The 18,478-nt window shown below is 40.8% G+C and overlaps 2 protein-coding genes across 2 annotated transcripts; both read right to left on the minus strand.

The window, feature by feature from the left end:
- Positions 1 to 1,424: 1,424 nt before the first annotated feature.
- cpb1 (carboxypeptidase B1 (tissue)) lies at positions 1,425 to 10,025 on the minus strand (the record flags this gene model as incomplete). Its single annotated transcript, XM_080019873.1, has 11 exons — positions 1,425 to 1,612; positions 2,191 to 2,275; positions 3,522 to 3,724; positions 4,549 to 4,639; positions 4,958 to 5,068; positions 7,269 to 7,373; positions 7,487 to 7,588; positions 7,683 to 7,785; positions 8,068 to 8,192; positions 8,748 to 8,823; positions 9,961 to 10,025. 11 exons carry the CDS (start codon positions 10,023 to 10,025, stop codon positions 1,425 to 1,427), a joined length of 1,254 nt encoding a protein of 417 aa, XP_079875999.1.
- Positions 10,026 to 10,409: 384 nt separating this feature from the next.
- agtr1b (angiotensin II receptor, type 1b) lies at positions 10,410 to 18,130 on the minus strand. Its single transcript, XM_080020303.1, has 2 exons — positions 18,004 to 18,130; positions 10,410 to 12,505 (listed from the first exon to the last, which is right to left on the minus strand). Exon 2 carries the CDS (start codon positions 12,396 to 12,398, stop codon positions 11,313 to 11,315), a length of 1,086 nt encoding a protein of 361 aa, XP_079876429.1. The 5' UTR covers positions 12,399 to 12,505; positions 18,004 to 18,130; the 3' UTR covers positions 10,410 to 11,312.
- Positions 18,131 to 18,478: the final 348 nt, after the last annotated feature.

The following is an 18,478-nucleotide window of genomic DNA, read 5'->3' on the forward strand; positions in this document are numbered from 1 at the left end:
TGAGAGAGAGGTCCCTTTAAAAATGATAAAAAAATATATATATTTCTTCAATAATATTTACTCATTTATAAATTTGTATTTATATATTCATTGCCTCATTTATTTGTTTCAGGATTTGTTTCGTAGACACATTTATTCATATTTGTATGTATTTATTTGATATAGACTCAAATGGCGTTCCATATATAGTGAATGACAAAGCTATGATATGACATGTTAAAGCCATGCTGACACCAGCAGTAGCTGTTTGTGGTGTTGTTATTGTGTACTTGGCATGGTTACATTCAATGTTAATCTTCTGTCGAGATGATAGAGAAGATATATTTGATGAAGTGCCGACAGGGAACAGGATGGCCTTGGTTTCATTTGACTGTGGCCGCCATCTAGTGGAAAAGGGAGCCTACACCCAGCCACTGCCATTGCAAAGCTTAGCGTTCACGTCATCCGTAGTCTTGCCAGCTTACCCCTTGAGACAATCCTTTAAATAAGTAGTCTTTTGGGAATATGCTCAGTAGCAGTAACCCTTGGGTGCGTCTACGTAGTATTAAGTCTGGGTTGAGTGAGAAGAGGTACTTTAAATATACAGGAAAGGGGGGTAGATGCTGTATGAATGTCTGCACATACCCTTTACTGCACTACCGAGTGTCAGTTTAATATAAACGGACACGTGAAACTCAAACACAAACATTAAAAGATGTGCATAATTCAATGTATTCAACTCGTCTACAACCCAAATAAATTACAAATATGTACTTACAATGCCATTAACACAAAACTCATAGAAAATAATAACCCATATTCACAGGCATTAGGACTGGGTGCCAGTGCAGAGTTAGATTCAGCACAAATCTTTGGCCTAATTTGTTTTCTCCAGGGCGGCACATGCCGGACAGCATACAGAGGCTGTCAAGGAGTCAGTACTGTATGATTGTCATGTACTGTGAAACTGGACCAGAGGCTTCAGTGACAGAGAGCCCACCCCACCAACCCCCATTGCTGCTGGAACAGCGCCAGTGTACAAGAGGGATCACCAGCCACAAAGCGTCCTATGCAGTAAATCTTTGGCTCTTTTTGTTGTGTTATGTAAATGTATATTAAGCCGATACTGTTTCAGCATGATTTTGGTTGCTTTCCCAACATCATTTTCTTGTATATATTTTACATAAAATCGCAGAGGCTCAGTCCATTAGATTGTATATTTTCATCATACACACAGCAAAATATTCAGCAGGTGGGGATGGATCACTGATTTTATTGTTTGCACTCATTTTGACATTCTGTCGAGCACAGTGAGAAAACATGGCGGGTGGCGCCCCGTATCCATGGACACAGGCTCGAGATGGCTGAGAGATCGGAGGGTGAAAGGGGTCGGGGGTTTTGGAAGAGGGGAGTGTGGTTGGCAGGGGTCCTGCTTGTTCTGCTCCTTAATAGAGGTTCTTCTGCACGTAGGCGGCGATGTACTTGACAGCCAGCATGGTCTCCTCGCATGTGGGCTTGATCTGAGACTCTGGCAGCAGGAAGCCGTAACGGCCGGTGTCCCGCAACTCAAAAGTGTAGGAGTACTTCACTCCCAGGTCATAGGCCCAGTCGTCCGAGCCTCCGGCAGCAGGGTCTGAGAAGGGATGAGAGGAACATGATTTTACATCTATTGGTTTGAAAACTTGTGTTTAGGAGTTCTAAAGAATGGTTCTTCACTGCAACATATCAATTTGTTCCAAAAAACAACCCCTATAGACAAGTGATTCTCAGCCTTTTTCATATCAAGAACATTTTCATTTTCATACGCATTAAGCCCTGGACTCGTTTGATAATATTTATTCTTTGAGACCCCAATCTGAGAAAATTTTAATTGTTGGATACGATTTAGTCCAAACCTCCAAACGTGTCCATACTATGGGGAGATAATAGTGAAACTATGATCAAAGCAGTCATTATTTTTCAATTCTAAGAGTGCTAACGTATTGTAAATGAAATAATGGTGAAGTTCTAACTATTAATCATTTGGCTGGAGACCCCCCCTGGAACCTCTTGAAGGAACCCTGGGGATTGAGAACCACTGCTATAGACCATGTGTTCATGTATGCATGTTTAACTTGGAGATTGTGACCCAGTCATGATACAGATTCCTCCCTGCATTCTGCCCCCACTATGGGAAGCATCATGAGGGACTGGGATTATTGTGGTACTCACAGATGGTGGCAGCAGCCGGTCCACTGGTGTATTTGGTCCCATACAGACTCTGCAGAGCAGCGGAGGCGCCCTTAGCTACTTTCAGCTACACACAGAAAATAACCAGCATTTAAAGAGTATGTTGAGATAAACAGTTTCATTTTAAAAAGCAACTTACATTAATGAAATACTAAGTAGGGGAAAATTGTGAACCCCGTGCCTATATTTATGAACCATCCCTGGCCTGAAGGCTTTCGTCAAAACAAAATACATTCCACTGATATTAAAATCAATAGCGGGAAGCAGCACCGAGCGTTGGCAGGAAATGAAACTCCCAGCCAAGCACACAAGCAGGAAACAGTGTCTCCGGACAGAGAGATCAGTTTGGAGAGATTCCTGTGGTTCTTTTGTTCTATCGCGTCAAGAGAGGAGGGTTGGAGTTGGAAGTGAGTAATGACGAGTGAGCGACGTGTGACAGTCGGTGTGAGCATTGCTCTGGAGGTGTGATTGTGAGGCCCAGACCTTGCCCCCTCACCCCGGGCAGAGGTGAGAGAGCCTCGTGCTCCTTATGAGAATGCAGCGTCTAAGTATGGGCTTGAGGTAAGAGTTCTAATGGGATGAGGTGTTAAGGAAGCTGCTTTTTAAAATGAAGTTTGACCAAAGGGGGTTCTGGAAATAAATGTTGTGATCAACAGAAATATATAATCTTATTTATGTGACATGTCAAATGGGATTGTTGAAGGAAGAAATAAACACAATATAAAATATGGCCCACTGTGTTTAAAAGTTGTAGCTATCCAAGCCCAGCAGTTTAATAACCTAAACATTATGGTGTATTTTTGACAGCCGCATCTGGCTGGGCCATATGCGATAATTTATTATTATAATAATCAAAGGGAATTTTATACATTGATACCTATCACAATATCTTTAAAATCCATGTTAAATAATCAAATGGAGGTTCACTACATGGCATTACCTCCTCTGATATTTTAATATTGTGAGAAATTGTAATTAATATATTTTTTAATAACATTTAATTAGACTAAAGATTGTGTATCACAATGATGGTATCTAAATTTAATTAAAATATGATACCCATAAAATAAACAATAATTTCAAATCATCCCAAAGCCAGCGCCTGGCCCAAGTCATTTAAGCACTAGGAAATCATCTGTAAAATATGTCTGTATGATCAGCCATTATACTTGTATTTCTTTAATAGTAATTTATTAAGTAATTCATACTAAGTTATGGTGGCTGTCTGGTTGCTAGTGAAATATGTGCACCACATTTACTTTCCACACTCCAACGGCCTATCCACCGTTGGTTTTGAAGTCAAGTCTACTGACCAGCTCGCTGTGGTCGGCAGCCAGATTGTAGGTGTAAGAGTAGGGGAAGAGCAGGAGCTGGGAGTAGGAGTGGATGGTGAGGTAGGCCTTGATGGTGGACCTGTTCTTGCGGATGAAGTCAGCAACGGCCTTGACCTCGATCTCAGACTCGGCCTTGGAGCCGCAGTAGATGTCACTGCAGGGCCTGTTGGAAGCTCCGGTGGCTGCAGGTTAAAAAGGGTGGCAGAGTGTGGCAGATGAGGGGGCGTGGTTAAGCCACGGTCTGCAGGACTCTGACACTGATCAATTCTATGTTGCTTTATGTTCCCATTTAGGCCAGCGAGCCTTTTTTATTTATTTTATTTTATTTATTTTTAATCCCTCTCATAAAAACCCTGCAATGTCAGCACCTAACTGCCCGAAAGTCTCCGTCTCTCGACCTGAACACGTGTCTGTGGGTAGAGTCTCCCAAACACATAATAAGGAAAAAAAGATACAACTTAGGAGTCAGTCTCAAGAAGGCAGAAATTGTAAAATCTGTTCAGTATTCAATGCATTTTCCACCTGCTGCATTGAGTCTGTATTGACCTGTAAATGAAGAGCTTGTTATGGTCCTTTCAACAATTTGTGGAAAATCCACTTTGAATGGGTCAAAATAATTGGAAAACAGGAAGGAGGGCACAATCAAAAAAGGAGAAGCTCTATCTCCAGAGCGCTGAGGTCTTTACTCTTTAAAGCTAAGAGGTCCCTTAACAGCTTTCTGCAGACATCTTTGAGGTTATTAAATGAGGAAGAATAATAATAATAGCAAAGGTCAGAAACTGGCTTCTGCACTTGTAGTTCACCTTGAAAAAACAAGGTTATTCTGTGTTTTGTCTTCTGTTATACACACTTCTGTTATTATAGAAAATAGGCAATAAATACTGACAGGAAGCCCCTCATCGGCTTGGACAAAAAAACCCTTTCTCGTCATCTAAGTTATTTTTATCAACAACTAAACAAACACATCAATAGAAACATATGCAGCCTTTGACAACGTTGTACTTACTGCACCAGCCTGCGTTGAAGTTCCTGTTGGGATCGGCTCCGATGCAGCTGGACCCAGATGTCCTGGAGCGAGTTTTCCTCCACATCCTGTTCTGAAGTTCCAGAAAGCAGGGTTAGACTCTAAATAGATTTCAATAAAATCAGCATCAAATTCGGGAGATTATCATGACAGCATGGGCTCATTTAGACATGGCTGCACCTCCCCCCCTTTTTTGGACAGTCTTCTCCTGGATATTGTTTTAGGTTTCTGGTACATATTCAGTGTGACCTTTTGTCTTTAATGGGAAGCTTTTGTGATCTTAACTATGTGTTAGAACTCTTGGCCCCATCCCATTTTGCGACGGGTGGGATGATTAAGATATGATCTCCACCATTACTGTCGATCTAGACCAGGCTTTGTTGCAGCATACCTGCTTGTGGGTGTAGTCGTAGCCGTCGATGTTGAAGACGGGCAGAACAAAAACGTCCATCTGGTTGAGCAAGCTGGTCATCTGGGAGTCGGTTCCATAGGTAGACAGAGCCTGGGAAACATTGGACACAGTTTGGGCATGTTCTTTGCAGTCCTTAGTTGATATAATAAACCACACAGAGACCATGTTTTAAGATGGGAGGAGGAGTACTGAGTACCTTGTACCCTTGTGGGTACTTGCTGATACTTCTTGCGATGACTGACATTTTTAGTTAAAGCAATATTGAGATCAGTGATTATTATGGGCAGAAATATGTGTCACTAGAAACTGAATTTGAACAATTTATATTTGAATTTGAATTGCTCAACTTTAATTATTAAAAAAAATTGTTTAATTTTTCAATTTTTTAAAATTATTTAAATGTAATTATAAAACTGAATTTGAATCACATAATTAGAATTTATATCTTTTAACTTGAATTATTACATGGAAAAACTGAATTGCATAATTTGAAATTGAATTTATTAGTTTGGAACTAAATTCAAAATTGAAACTGAATGTCAAATAATGAAAAATAATTTTGCTCTGAAACTATTTGAGCGTCACTCGAAATTCATCCAGAACAACTGTAATTCAGTTCTTGCAATTCAATTTCCGTTTACTGAGACACACATTCGGGTCGTTGAGGAAGAGCAACCGAGTGCAGAATCACAGTACTCCTTTTCATGTACTGTAACGACTATGGAGCTCAACAGTTACAAAAAAAATAATTTGAAAACGGGAAAAAAAGGCGAAGGTACATGTGAAGAAGTTCCCATCTAGGAGTCACATGATCGCCCCTGAGGCAGGAAGGATATCCCAAACACTCCTGCGTTACATGGTGAGAGGCTATATATACTGCCTTCCCCCTTTCGTTTTCTCGTTTGACCTCAGCCATGTCGTGTGCGTCCTGTAAGTGAATTTCCTTATTTAATATTTGATTTAACTTTATTGCACACCATTTCTGAGATTTTATTTAATGATAAAATATTTGTTCTCTCTTTTCGCTCTCTCTCAAACACACTCACCCAACCCCAATTCGATTTTGAATCTTACAGTACAAGACTGTGTACATAATTATTTTAAGAGTGAAGGAACTACTTATCCATAAACCATTGCGAATGATACCTTTCCAACGACTTCCATCCTAACCATAGTTTAGCGCGCTTCTTCTCGAATTTAACCTTTGTCATTATTATAATGTTTATATTATAAATAATAGCGTTGAAATAATGGTTGCTCTGTAGTAAAAGTAGAGTTCTGTGGTAGCAGTAACTCAGTGACGCAAATAATGCAAAACATGGCCTGTGCGATAAACATTTCCATGGTAACAGCGAGCTCCACCAATCAAAGGTCGGGATTCTCCCGTATTTTACCCTTCTTTCCCGCTGTCCTCCCGGTATTTTACTTTCTCGTAAATATCCTATATTTTTAACCTTTCCAAGAAAAAAAAGGGCTGGCGGCAGCGCAATCTCCGCTCTGCTGGTCGCTGTGTGATCCGCTGTGCATCCCCACTCCCTCCTTCTCCAAACAAAACCAATATTAACAGTGTGTTTTATTGTAATTGAATGAAACAAAAAAAACAAAACACTGTGACTAATGGTGCATAACAGGAACAGTTTCTCAGTCAATCCCTACAAGGTCATGGATCAATGGGAGTGAAGGAACTAGAAATGGTCAAAAACATAGGTGCGTATTGGCCTTAAAGGAGTTCTGTGAATCTGTACTCGATTGCTCTTCCTCAATGACCCAGATATGTGTCTCAGTAAACTGAATTACAATGACGAGAACTGCATTAGAATTGTGAGAATGTAACAAAATTTCAGTGAGTCAAATACAGTTTCAGAGCAAATTAATTCAATTTTATAATATTACATTCAGTTTTAAGTTTATTGGAATTCAGTTCCAAACCAATACATTTCAAATGATGCTATTCAGATTCAGTTATTTTTATGCAATTATTCAAGTTGAGCAATTAAAATTCAAATATAAATGATTCAAATTCAGTTTCTAGCGACATATCTCTGCCCATAGATTATGAAGACCCGATCTATTTGCTGCTTTGAAACAATATAGAGCCCAAACCCAACAATATAGATAGAACATGGAACTGCTGTGTGAGTATAGGTTAGTGATCTCTATAGCTATCTGAGCATTATGAGTACGAGTACAAGTACACAAGGAGAGTATTGGAACCAGTAACTGATGCCGGTTTCCTGATAGCAGTATCCATGCATCCCTAATCCATACATTAGTAATCTTATTTTCCTACCTCCTTCACAAACCACTGGCAGAAAGCAGGAGAGATCCACTCTCTGGCGTGGATGCCGCAGTCAAGGAATATGGAGGGTTTGGTGGAGCCTGTCTTCTTACCGAGCTGTATATAAGGAGAGATTAGAGGTTCGATGATTGGAATCACAAACTTTAAATCCATATAGGCCAATGACAGAATATTTACATAGATTCTAATAAAAAATAAATATGGAATACCTTGAGGAGAGTCATGGGGCGTCCCTCATAGGTATTTCCGATAAGCTCCTTGCTGATCAACTTATTGTTGGAGGAGGAAATATCAGAAATCCAGGCCTGGATCTGTGAATCAAACAGGACACATCACTAAATGAGACTAGGGAGAGAAGGGGGGAAATAAATAAAATTAAATAAACATAGATACTCTGTCTCTTACTTTGTCCCAGTTGTTGTACTTGGTGTAGCTGTGGGTCCTTGGGGTAGGCACCCTGTCATTAGTCTGTGCATCCACAGCGGCCTGCAGATCCTCAATCAGGACCCTGGATGAGAGAGTCTGTAAGTTTATTCCATCACTAAATATGAAACGAATCAGACGAGAATCTCTGCTCGCCAATAACAATATTTATCTTTAAATGTCTTCGGTAAAGACATACATTGAATTGTAAACATCAGAATCACAGTTGCATGGTGGTAAAGCCTGAGCTTGTCCTTCCCCTACATATGTATGACATGTATGACAAATCATACAGGTAAGAGATGCATTTATTTATTTTATTATTGTTTTTTGTTTTTTTTTACAAGTTCTCAACTGCGTGACCTACTCCATCTCCATGTCGCTCTGCTGCAGCATAGTGTAGACCATGTCGGTGTGGGCTGCTGCCACATGGATGTCCACATCGATGTCAATGGTCACCAGCTCAGCGCTGTCAGGGCTCCAAAAATCCACCTGCAGAGGGCGCCACAGGCAAACGCATCAGCAAAGAAAGGAAACACAGAAATACATCTTTAAAGGAGCACTTTGGGCCTCCAGCTGTTTACATGGGGAGTAAACCGCCTAAAAATGCAATACATTTTTGATCTGACCCTCCTAACCGAGACTAACCATTGAGTCTAATGAGAAGATAATTACCATTTGTTAATTCAGATTTATTTTGGTGAGAGTGAGAGACAGGTCAGGACAACGGTAGGACATGAGGACACCAGACCTGGTATTTATGGATCTTAATTTATCATTATGCATTTGAATTGTCATTTTGTTTTTTTTCATCAGGAGCACTTGGATTCCAGTCCTCAGTAAAAGGGAAAATAAATTGACAAATATCACAATTTAATGAATAAAGAAATAGAAAATAGAGATAGAACTCAACCATCTGGGCATTTGATCAGGTTGACCTGAGAAAATGGATCCAATTTAGCCGCCATCACCTTTAGGGAACCAATTTAACCCCTGTTGGGAGTGAGGATAGCGCGCTAAGCTGGATGTAGTGTGAAGACGCTCTACCTCAATGCTGCTTGCCAGTTCCTTGATGAGGGTCACATGGTCATCGAGCACAGGTTTCAGACGGAGGACCTTCTCTCTGTCGCAAAGAGGAAAGATATGGAGAACACACTGTAGAAGAGCATGCCTTACGAAATTATACTGCCATATACGGAAACATGTTCCGTCAAATATTGTGAAATGTATTTGAGAATATGGAAGGACTCCACATATATTTCAAAGCCCGTGCCAATGTTTTGGAATCTTTCTTCAGATGTAACAAAATATAAGGAGTCTACGTCACCTATTTTATTGTTTTAGATAAATGCTAAATATCTAAAAGTTGTGTATTTTAAATAAATAACTAAATGACATGAATAATGAAATACGTTCAATGTAAATACATTCTGTCTCCCTACATGTAAAAGTTTTCTTGCTCTTTGAGCAGTCAATAGGACAGGCTGAGCACCTTACCATAGAAGGTAAGATGAATTTCTTTTTTTTTTTATACATTTCACCAAGATTTGGCATTGGCTCAAGCTGCTCTCCTGTCCTTTTTTAATTACTAGGGAATCAAGTTATAATAAATCCCCTCTCAAATATCTCTTTTCCTTGTTTGGACTATTGTTTCAGTCCATTCATGTGTCTGTCCTTCTATCACTTATACACTCTTTTTTTATTATTAAAAGAGGGGATTATTTAAACCACTCAGGAGAGATCTGTGCCAATACACTTAAATAAATGAGTTTTTTTCTATTTAATGAAATATGTAATGGAAGAATATACTGTATATGTTAATGAGGATTTTATTTTTAGAGCAGTCAATTCCCTAGGTCCCAGGTAATAATTATAATCAGATTAGCTCTAACTGCACAATGGCAGTATTCCACCTGTTTCTTTGGAGTCCTGGTGACATGCATATGTATATACATGTTAATTTTCTCTCTATCTCTATCATATTGTTCTAAGAAAATATATTAGATATATTGTATGTTGCATATGAAGATATGCATTTTATTGCATGTCACCCACACCTGTGTCTTTCTTAGCAGTCTAAGGAACAAACATGAATTATAAGGAATAAGGATTTAAGGATATTCTACTACAGCTGGTTGAGTTCCGAAAAAGAGAAACTACAATTATTATCAAAACAATTCAGTTATCACTCCTAGGCTGGTATTACAAGGAATTATAGAAGAAATGTAATTTTTGTCTCCTTGGTAGATTTCAGCCTTACCCCTCGAAGCGAGTGACCTCAGAAAGGGCGAGCGCCACCAATCCAAAGAGCAGTAGGACCTTCATGTTGCGTGTGAGTGTACCCCAAATCCTGACAGCATTTATAACCCTGACGCCGCGTCCGTCCACCAATCCCCTGGAGAATGTCCTGTACTCTGAACCTGTTGTTTCTGCCATTACGTGGAGTCCCTGGAGCCTAAAAGATGCTTGCTCAATTATTAACAGATCCCAGACCTACCTATAGGAGCCAAGATCACCATTTCTTTCCCCATCCCCAATTCTCATGTATTGTAAATCGATAGGAGCCTTGGTGTATGCACAGCTCCATATGGGCCCATTTTAATGTAGGCAGTACTTCACAACTGATGATTGTAGATTTCTTTACATTTATTCATATGTTTGTATTTTCATAAACATTACACTTACAGAATAGAAAAAGAATATCCACAGTATAGCATCATCAACATGTTTAAATACAACAAAGACAACCACCAACAATACAAACACATATCACCCTATCTGGAGTGCTTGTGCACTTGATTTATACAGTTATACAATTTCTTTTGCAACATCGCAGACTATTGAAAGTCAATATCAATATGCAAGAACAGAGAACTGGAGCACACAGTGTGAACATATCATGTGAAGCAATAGATATCAATAGGAATTATACCATGTGGAGCTGGTGGAGCACAAAAGGGATTGAAAAGAGGAACAGGGCCACATTAAACAAATGTATGGTCACGTGAAAAAAAAAATCGGATTATTTAAAGTCAGAATTCTGTGGAGAAAAAAAAATCTGGGCTTAAAAGTTAGATTTCTGAATTTAATCTTAGAATTCTGGACTTTATTCTCAGTTAAATTATGACTCAGAATTCGTAATTTCTAAACCACATTACATTACAATTACACACATAAATATTTATTTTCACATTGTCCCAATCCTCTTCTGTGCATATGAACTTGTGATTTTCATGCCCATAATTATAATTATAACTGGTAAAGATCCTCTAAACACACCACCGGACATGTAAATGACATCACTGTATCTCACCTAGGTACAATGAGATTACAAAAGCGTCCATTTATTTTACTTTATTGTTTCCAATTCAGTAAGAGTTTTCCCACCGTTTGAGACAGACACAAAAAAAAAAAAAAATCACTCTGATTACAGATCGCCAATATGCGAGGCTGGCCTCCTGGCTTAACGCCTAATTGGATATGAGTACAACATTGAACATGAAAGCCATGTCCGCATGGTTCAGTGCTTGGTAATACAGTTGGGGTTTTAGAAGCATGGAATTCCCCCACGCCAAACCAAGAGCCGGGAGAATGAGTTTGTAATCTCGGCCTTCACTTAACATCAGTGGAGGCCTTGTTTTTGGCCGTGAGGCTCAGGGCTTCCGAGGCACGGTAGGAGAGGGCACTCATCTTGGAGCTGATGCTTGGGTGAGCGCCGTGCATGCCACCCGGCGAGCAGCACAACAGACGCAGCAGGTTTTTGCGGAAGTTGCGTCCCACAAAGCCGTAGACGATGGGGTTGACGCAGCTGTTGAAGTAGGCGATGCAGATGGTGAAAGGCATGGCCGTGTCAATGATTTCCAAGATGGCGCACTTCTCCAGCACCTTCAGCTGGGTCAGCACCTGCATGAAGTGGAACACCTGATGGGGTGCCCAACACAGGAAGAAGGCCAGCACAGCCGCCGCTAGCATGCGCAGAACCTCGTCATCCCGGGATCGGGCGCTCTTCTGGATGTGCCTCGCCACCAGCAGCGCCCGTCCAATGAGGCAATAGCAGGTGATGATGATGAGGAAAGGCACCAGGAACCCAAGGAGGCTTTTCATCAGGCTGATGGCAAGCAGGAGATGCTTGAGCCTCATGGTGTTCTCGTTGGCCGGGTGCAGGACTGCACACACTGTGGTTTTGTTTATGTTGTGGACGTCCCGGGTCAAGGCAGTGGGCACGCTGAGCAGGAAGGCAAACAGCCAAATAAGCACACAGGTTATGCGCGCGTAGACGACAGTGCGGTACCTGCGCGATCGCACTGGGTGGACGATGGCCAAGTAGCGGTCAATGCTGAGCGCGGTGAGGAAGAAGATGCTTGTGTAGAGATTAAAAATGACCAACCCTGCGCTGGCCTTGCATAGAAATCCTCCGAAGGGCCAATAGTAGCCAGTGGCAGTGAAGGTGGCCCACATGGGGAGGGTAATGAGAAAAGTGAGATCAGAAACAGCCAGATTGAGTACAAAAACGTTGGCCACCGTCTTGAGCTTCATGTAGCGGTAGGTCACAGCCACCACCATGCTGTTGCCGACGACGCCGATGACAAAAATGAAGCCGTAGACCATAGGTACCATGGTGAAGATCAATTCATGGATCCCAGACATGCCGCACTTCAGAGATATCCCCTCTGTTGCTTCCGGCGTAGTATTCTGCATTTTTCTCTTTTAAGTTCCAGACTCTAGGGCCTTAAAACTGGGACCCTGTCAGCAGGGCGTTGTCTGTGGTGACTGATACAGGCCTTGGGCAAAGGCCTCAGCTATTCCTATAAAGGAAACACAACAAAAATGTCACAGACATTTAGGGTAAAGAGTCATCATTGCAACTGGCATGGCCCATAAACGCCAATTCACATAAGGCCCCATGAAAGTACTCACACTGCGCCAGCTCATTAAAGACCAGCACATTAAAACCATCCTGATGCTATATGTTATTTCTGTAAAATAAGAGGCCATCAAAACCAGATGCTTAATGTTATTCAATATTCCACAAATTATCCTTTAAATATCATTATATAGACAGTGTGCATTCTAAATTCTCATTTAAAAATGTCGCTTTGCTAATGAATGGCAACAATAAAGAATATACAGTGTTTTTATCAAATAGTTGGTCCATCTGGATGAGCTGTCAGCACCCGGAAGAAGAACATTTAAGCTCCCCGTTACGACCTGCACTAATGAACACTGCATGGCAAAGCACGCACTCAAAAAACAATGTCATTAAGCGCCGGTGCGCTGGAGAGCAGGAGAAATGAAAATGAACGTAAGACTCCAGTCACTGTAAAAGACATGTCACGTTCCAAGCCCATGGTGTGCTAAGATACCCAGCATGGGAACTTCTAATCAGCACACACCTAAACAAACAGGACAGCGGGGATGCAGCTCTGTGGAAACTCTCTGCTCTGTGAGAAAATCAAACCTGCATGCTGCTGAAAATCAGCCCCGGGGCGGGTTTGTGCTTCATTTGTAAGAGCAGAACGGAGCAGAACTCGGGAATATAAATACCCAGCCCCCTTACTGCAGAGCCCATAAATTTTACAGTCTAGCTTAATTTGTGTAATTATTGGCACCAATTTTATAGTATTAGCACCGCACAGCACAGTATTAGCTTGCGGTGTATGTTTTCTGCAGCGCAATAATGTTTTTCTTTTGTACAAATTGCATTTCATTCGAGTACAAGGGCGGTCGGTAACGTGTTAAAGTCATAACGTTTAAATGACTACTGCAGGACAAATTGTTTGAATTTCTTGGTGCTGATGAATAACTCTGGACATAAACAAAATAATGGGCAGCTTCTGGAATGGAAAATTTAAGTGGAAATGGAAAATATTTGGTGTAATATTACCAGCCCCGCCCCCCTTTATTATTGATTAGAAACATGATGTACATGTACTTCAGAAGATAGGGCTAGTCAAGCAAGGTGGGATAGACATAAGTTAAGACATTTTGCCCATAGAATTAAAAAAAAAAAAAAAAAATGTATAATAAAAAGTTTAATACAATTTTTACTCTTACTACAATATAAGGAGCAAATACAAGAATTTAACACCACTTTTGTGGGATACATCATTGAAGGTAGGTATGGCATTTAAAATCAATACATACTGAATAATACACTAAACTATTCCCTGTTACATACATATCAATTGATGGTACCAGATATCTGAATTCTAATGTAGGAGATGTTCTGCCATGAGCATTCTGCATTCTAGTATTACATATTTCCCTAACTTTGCATGTCATAACTGATCCGATCCCTTTTAACGTGGTACAGGTTGCATGACATGGCTTTTGTCCCGTGGGAGGTCCTGATCCTGGTCCTGAATTGGGACGGTCTACTTTTAAAACAAATCAACTTTGCATTGCTGCGCTGCGACCCTCACCACCAGTTGAACGTAGTGTGAAAACTTCCACTCTCTGGGTTCTGATCAGCCAGCGGTTGGCATTGAAATGATTCATTTCTGTGCTTCCTCAAAAGAGCTCCCTTCCAGTCGTTAAGACCTGCCAATTACACAGGCTCGGTGTGGATGTATTCTTAAAAAAAACACCTCCATCTGTTGAAGATGTGAGGATTTAGAAAGGGGAATTTCAAGATACCTAGGCCAAGAGAAATATTGAAATATGGGAGTGTCCTCAGCAGATCTGATGTAACTTTGTACAGTAGGCAGTTAGAAATGTTCTAAAATAGAGACCAACAAAACACAGATCAGTTTTACTTTACAACAAACATTTCAAGAAAACTGTGAAAATACTTATTCCGTCTGCCATATATGGCAGCATTATTGAAAACCTACTATGTGTCTGTCATTTTGTTCTCTATTATTGGGTTGATATTTCCCATCAGTGTTTTTCCATGAGGTAGACGTGCAAGGTGTGTGTGTGTGTGTGTGTGTGTGTGTGTGTGTGTGTGAGAGAAAGTGTCGGGGTTGCACATGGCTCTCAGCTATTGCTCCATATAGTAGCACGGTCCCTGTCCAATGTAAGTGAGCTCCATAATAAAGGTCAGGTAGCGCTGGTAGGCAGTCGCACGCAGGTGATTTAGTGCGGCTATGGCCATCGAGGTATGGTGAGGCACAGGATGGCACATGTCAGAGGGATGGCCATAAAGCCTGGGCGACCGCAGACAGGAAGGTAAACATCCACTCCAGAGGGTCCGCTAACAAGCCCAGTCCCCTTGGACACCACAAAGTACCCAGAAGTAAAACTGTGGAAGATAACACATACAATGGCAATGCATTTTAAAAAAAAATAAAGATGATTAAGAGATAAGCATGTTGTTGATGTTATTATTATAATTATTATTATTATTATTAATAATAATAATAATAATAATAATAATACCTCAACAGTTACACTTAACACAAATGTGGACAATTTAAGCTGCACAGTAACAGCTGCATATACACTACTGCTCATTTTACTTTTCAAGTTTTTATTTCTTTATTTATTTGTATTTATTTACCAAGTCTGTAATTTTTAAGTCTTCTTATTAAGTCATTCTTAATTCTTATGTCTTTATAATGTGATGTAATCTGCTTCACTACTTAGAACGTCTGATTGCTGAGTGCTCTGTCTTGGAAATGTTCTTTTGGCATTTAATGGTACTTTCTACTTAAAAAAAAAATGTCAAGACTATTTCTAGTACGCACATCACTCCAGTCAGGAGTCAGACTGACTGGGGTGCTGTCTGCGTGACTGTAATTCCCAACCCCGTTTTCCCCAAATTCAGTGCGAGACGCCCTATTCAGATGCAATACATTTTTCATGCTTTTCTGCTGGAGTTGGTTCTATGTTTATGGTAGAAAACATACATACATACATACATACATCATATTTTGGGACTATTCATATTTGTGCTAAGACTCGTGGCTTTTGAATCAGTATTTGTCTGTTGGAAAGCATAAGCCTCAAATCATCCAAGTTCCTTGTGACCCCCCCTGCGATCTCTGGCGACCTCCTGTGGGGGTCGCACACCCCTAGTTGGGACCCCCCTGTCCCATAACAACGAATTTCATTCAAAATACTTTCAGGAGATTCTTTTTTTTTATACAGCTCTATAAGAGGATCATGGGAATGTCTCAGCATTAAGAAAGTTAAAAAAAAAAAAAAAAAAATGTTCCTATTTGGGTGATTGCAACAGCAGTGTGAGTGGTTACAAACACGGTTCCCATCAACAGAGCTATCTGGGGCTGCCTTTGGCCTGAGCACCATGTTGCTCTGACATGAGCACCACCATCTGGTTGCCGAGAGAGTGAGCCACTAAAATGTCTGGCTGATGGAGTTAATGATTTATATATCAGACCATTATAAAGTCACTTCCATCCCGGTGTCCTTGTGCACACTGTCAAATAATGAGCATCCTCTCCTCCGGGCCTCTCCTTCTACCGTTGCTAAAACCAGGGCAAAAAAAACACTGTAACAGCTAAAAGGGATTTGGCTGTAATCTCAATTTTGTCACCTACAATAAATGTTCCTCCATCCCCCACAAGCAACGCCCACCCTAATCTGAAGTTTATTACACATTTAAGTGTTTTGTTTGGGATGAGCTGATTTCTAGTGGATCTGGGCTGGGAGCTGGGCTTGGACACAGTATATGTCCAACCTCGCTCCCCTACTTCCCTCGTCCTTGTCCTCCTATGTCTCAGCTTACACAGGTCACTCCATATACAGTACAATAGGTCAATTTAGCCAGAGCAGAAGAATCCCTGTAATGCACTGTGTCCTGATAAGATATTCATTGAAGTTATTCAGTGTCGGTGATATGTGACCCACATTTCTCTACGACTATAATTCGCCCAAAGTTAATCTAAGCTTTAAGTGAACTGTAATTTACTTAATACTTCCATGAATGCAGGTAGCTAAGAGTAGACTGTTGTTCCAGCATAATGTCATGCTGTATAAATAGTCAGATGTATAGTTGCATATAGAGACAGAGGGAGAGTGAGGAAAAAAACTTTCCCTGAGCTACATCAGGACATCATTTGTAGTTGCAGGACTAATGGAAATATTGGCCTGAGAAAACCCGTCTGCCCATCGCTGTTTACAAAGCCGTGCTTTCATGGGACTTGTCACAATTAACCAGGACAAACGCCATGTGACGCCATTCCTTTTCCTCTGCTGTATATTGTGAAATAGGTCAAAGGCACATCGCGGTGCTATGTCAATGACATATTGTTCTATTTATTTTCAATGAATGGAAAGATTTCTTTGGCACAGCACTGGAAGGACTGGACATAATTTGATTATAAATTGGGTGAAACTTTTCAGTTACAATAGATCTGACAATGTTGTGATTAAAAACACACCACTCAACTTAGAGGAATCGGTAGCAAAAGAAAAGAAAAACATTGGTTTAGAGTTGGTAGTCTTGCCTCCACTGTCTTTTCTCTTTATAAGGCAAGACAAGACTTTATTGATCCCCGGGGGGGAATTCAGAAATCATTTATCATGATTGATGAAAGGAAAATCCTATCATGATTTTATTTTTATCCACAATTTATTTGTTGATGTGTTTTTTATTTTTTATTTTATTTTTTTTAGCTTTCCCCAGCTACAGCTCTTCTCCATCCCCTCCTCCAACAAATTCATTATATGTTTTTATTATAGGACATTCTATATCCAAACTGGTCTCTGTCAAGAAGCCCCCTCTCCCCCTCGCCGTCTGGGGAATCGAACCCTTCATAACTTGGGATTACCCAAGGAATCAGTGTTTGTGAAACCAATGTTTTTCAGGAAGTTGACCCTATTCTCTATGGGATGTGCGACTCTGCATGTCAAATATGGTACAGAATGCATTCTGACGGTATGGTTCACATACCTCTCCGTTTTCCCATCCCTTATGGGATGAGAAAAAAAACCCACGGTCTTCCTTCCCACGCAGGAGTTTAGCCAAACAACTTGTACAAACCGTACCAACAGGTGCCAAGAAAATAAGTTAATGTCTGAAAGGTGTATTCTTCTATTAAGTCAATATTACTATTTTTTTACTGTTTACTACTATTATTACTACCCCTAAACAGCAATACTGATAAGTTTTGAGCAAAGAACCTTGAAAATACTGCAACATTTTAAAGCCCCCACTGAATCCTATTTATAAAAAGCTGCCATGTCGAAAGTTATATAAAATCTGTCAAACTCAAACAAACTGGAACGCATTTCCTCGTCTCCCTTTGCGGGGAAATACTCCAAAAAGTAAACGTGATCGCTGTCAAAGTGACCGCTGAAACTTGATAAAAAGTGATAATGAGATGGTGCAAACTCCTACCTGAGCGGCTGAACCCACGGGGCTGATGCTCGCAGTGCAGAAGGGAAACAGAAAGAGAGAGAGAGAGATGGAGGGCGAGAGAGAGGAAGACCACCACAGCGTGGCCGCTGACGGACTCTGATTCAACTTAACTCGAGGAGCAAGACGAGCAGGAACACTGGCTGACACACAAAACCATTCACTCTCTCACACCCCTGCTCCCTTTCTCTCTCTCTCTCTCCCTCGCACAAACAGATGCACACACACACACACACACACACACACACACACACACACCAAAATGATGAATGAATAATACGTAGCCACGCAGCCACGACTCGTCCTGTCCCGTCTCTTTTTATAACGTGAAGCCATCACTGCCCTGCACGCACGCGCACACCAAAACTCACATGTTCTTACACAATATCACCTCCTCCTTCTGCTCTCTCCCACCTCCTTTCCTCCTCTTGTCTTCTTTTCCCCTCTGATCCCCAGG

Source organism: Zeus faber (assembly GCF_960531495.2).
Source record: "Zeus faber genome assembly, chromosome: 19".
NCBI lineage: Eukaryota > Metazoa > Chordata > Actinopteri > Zeiformes > Zeidae > Zeus > Zeus faber.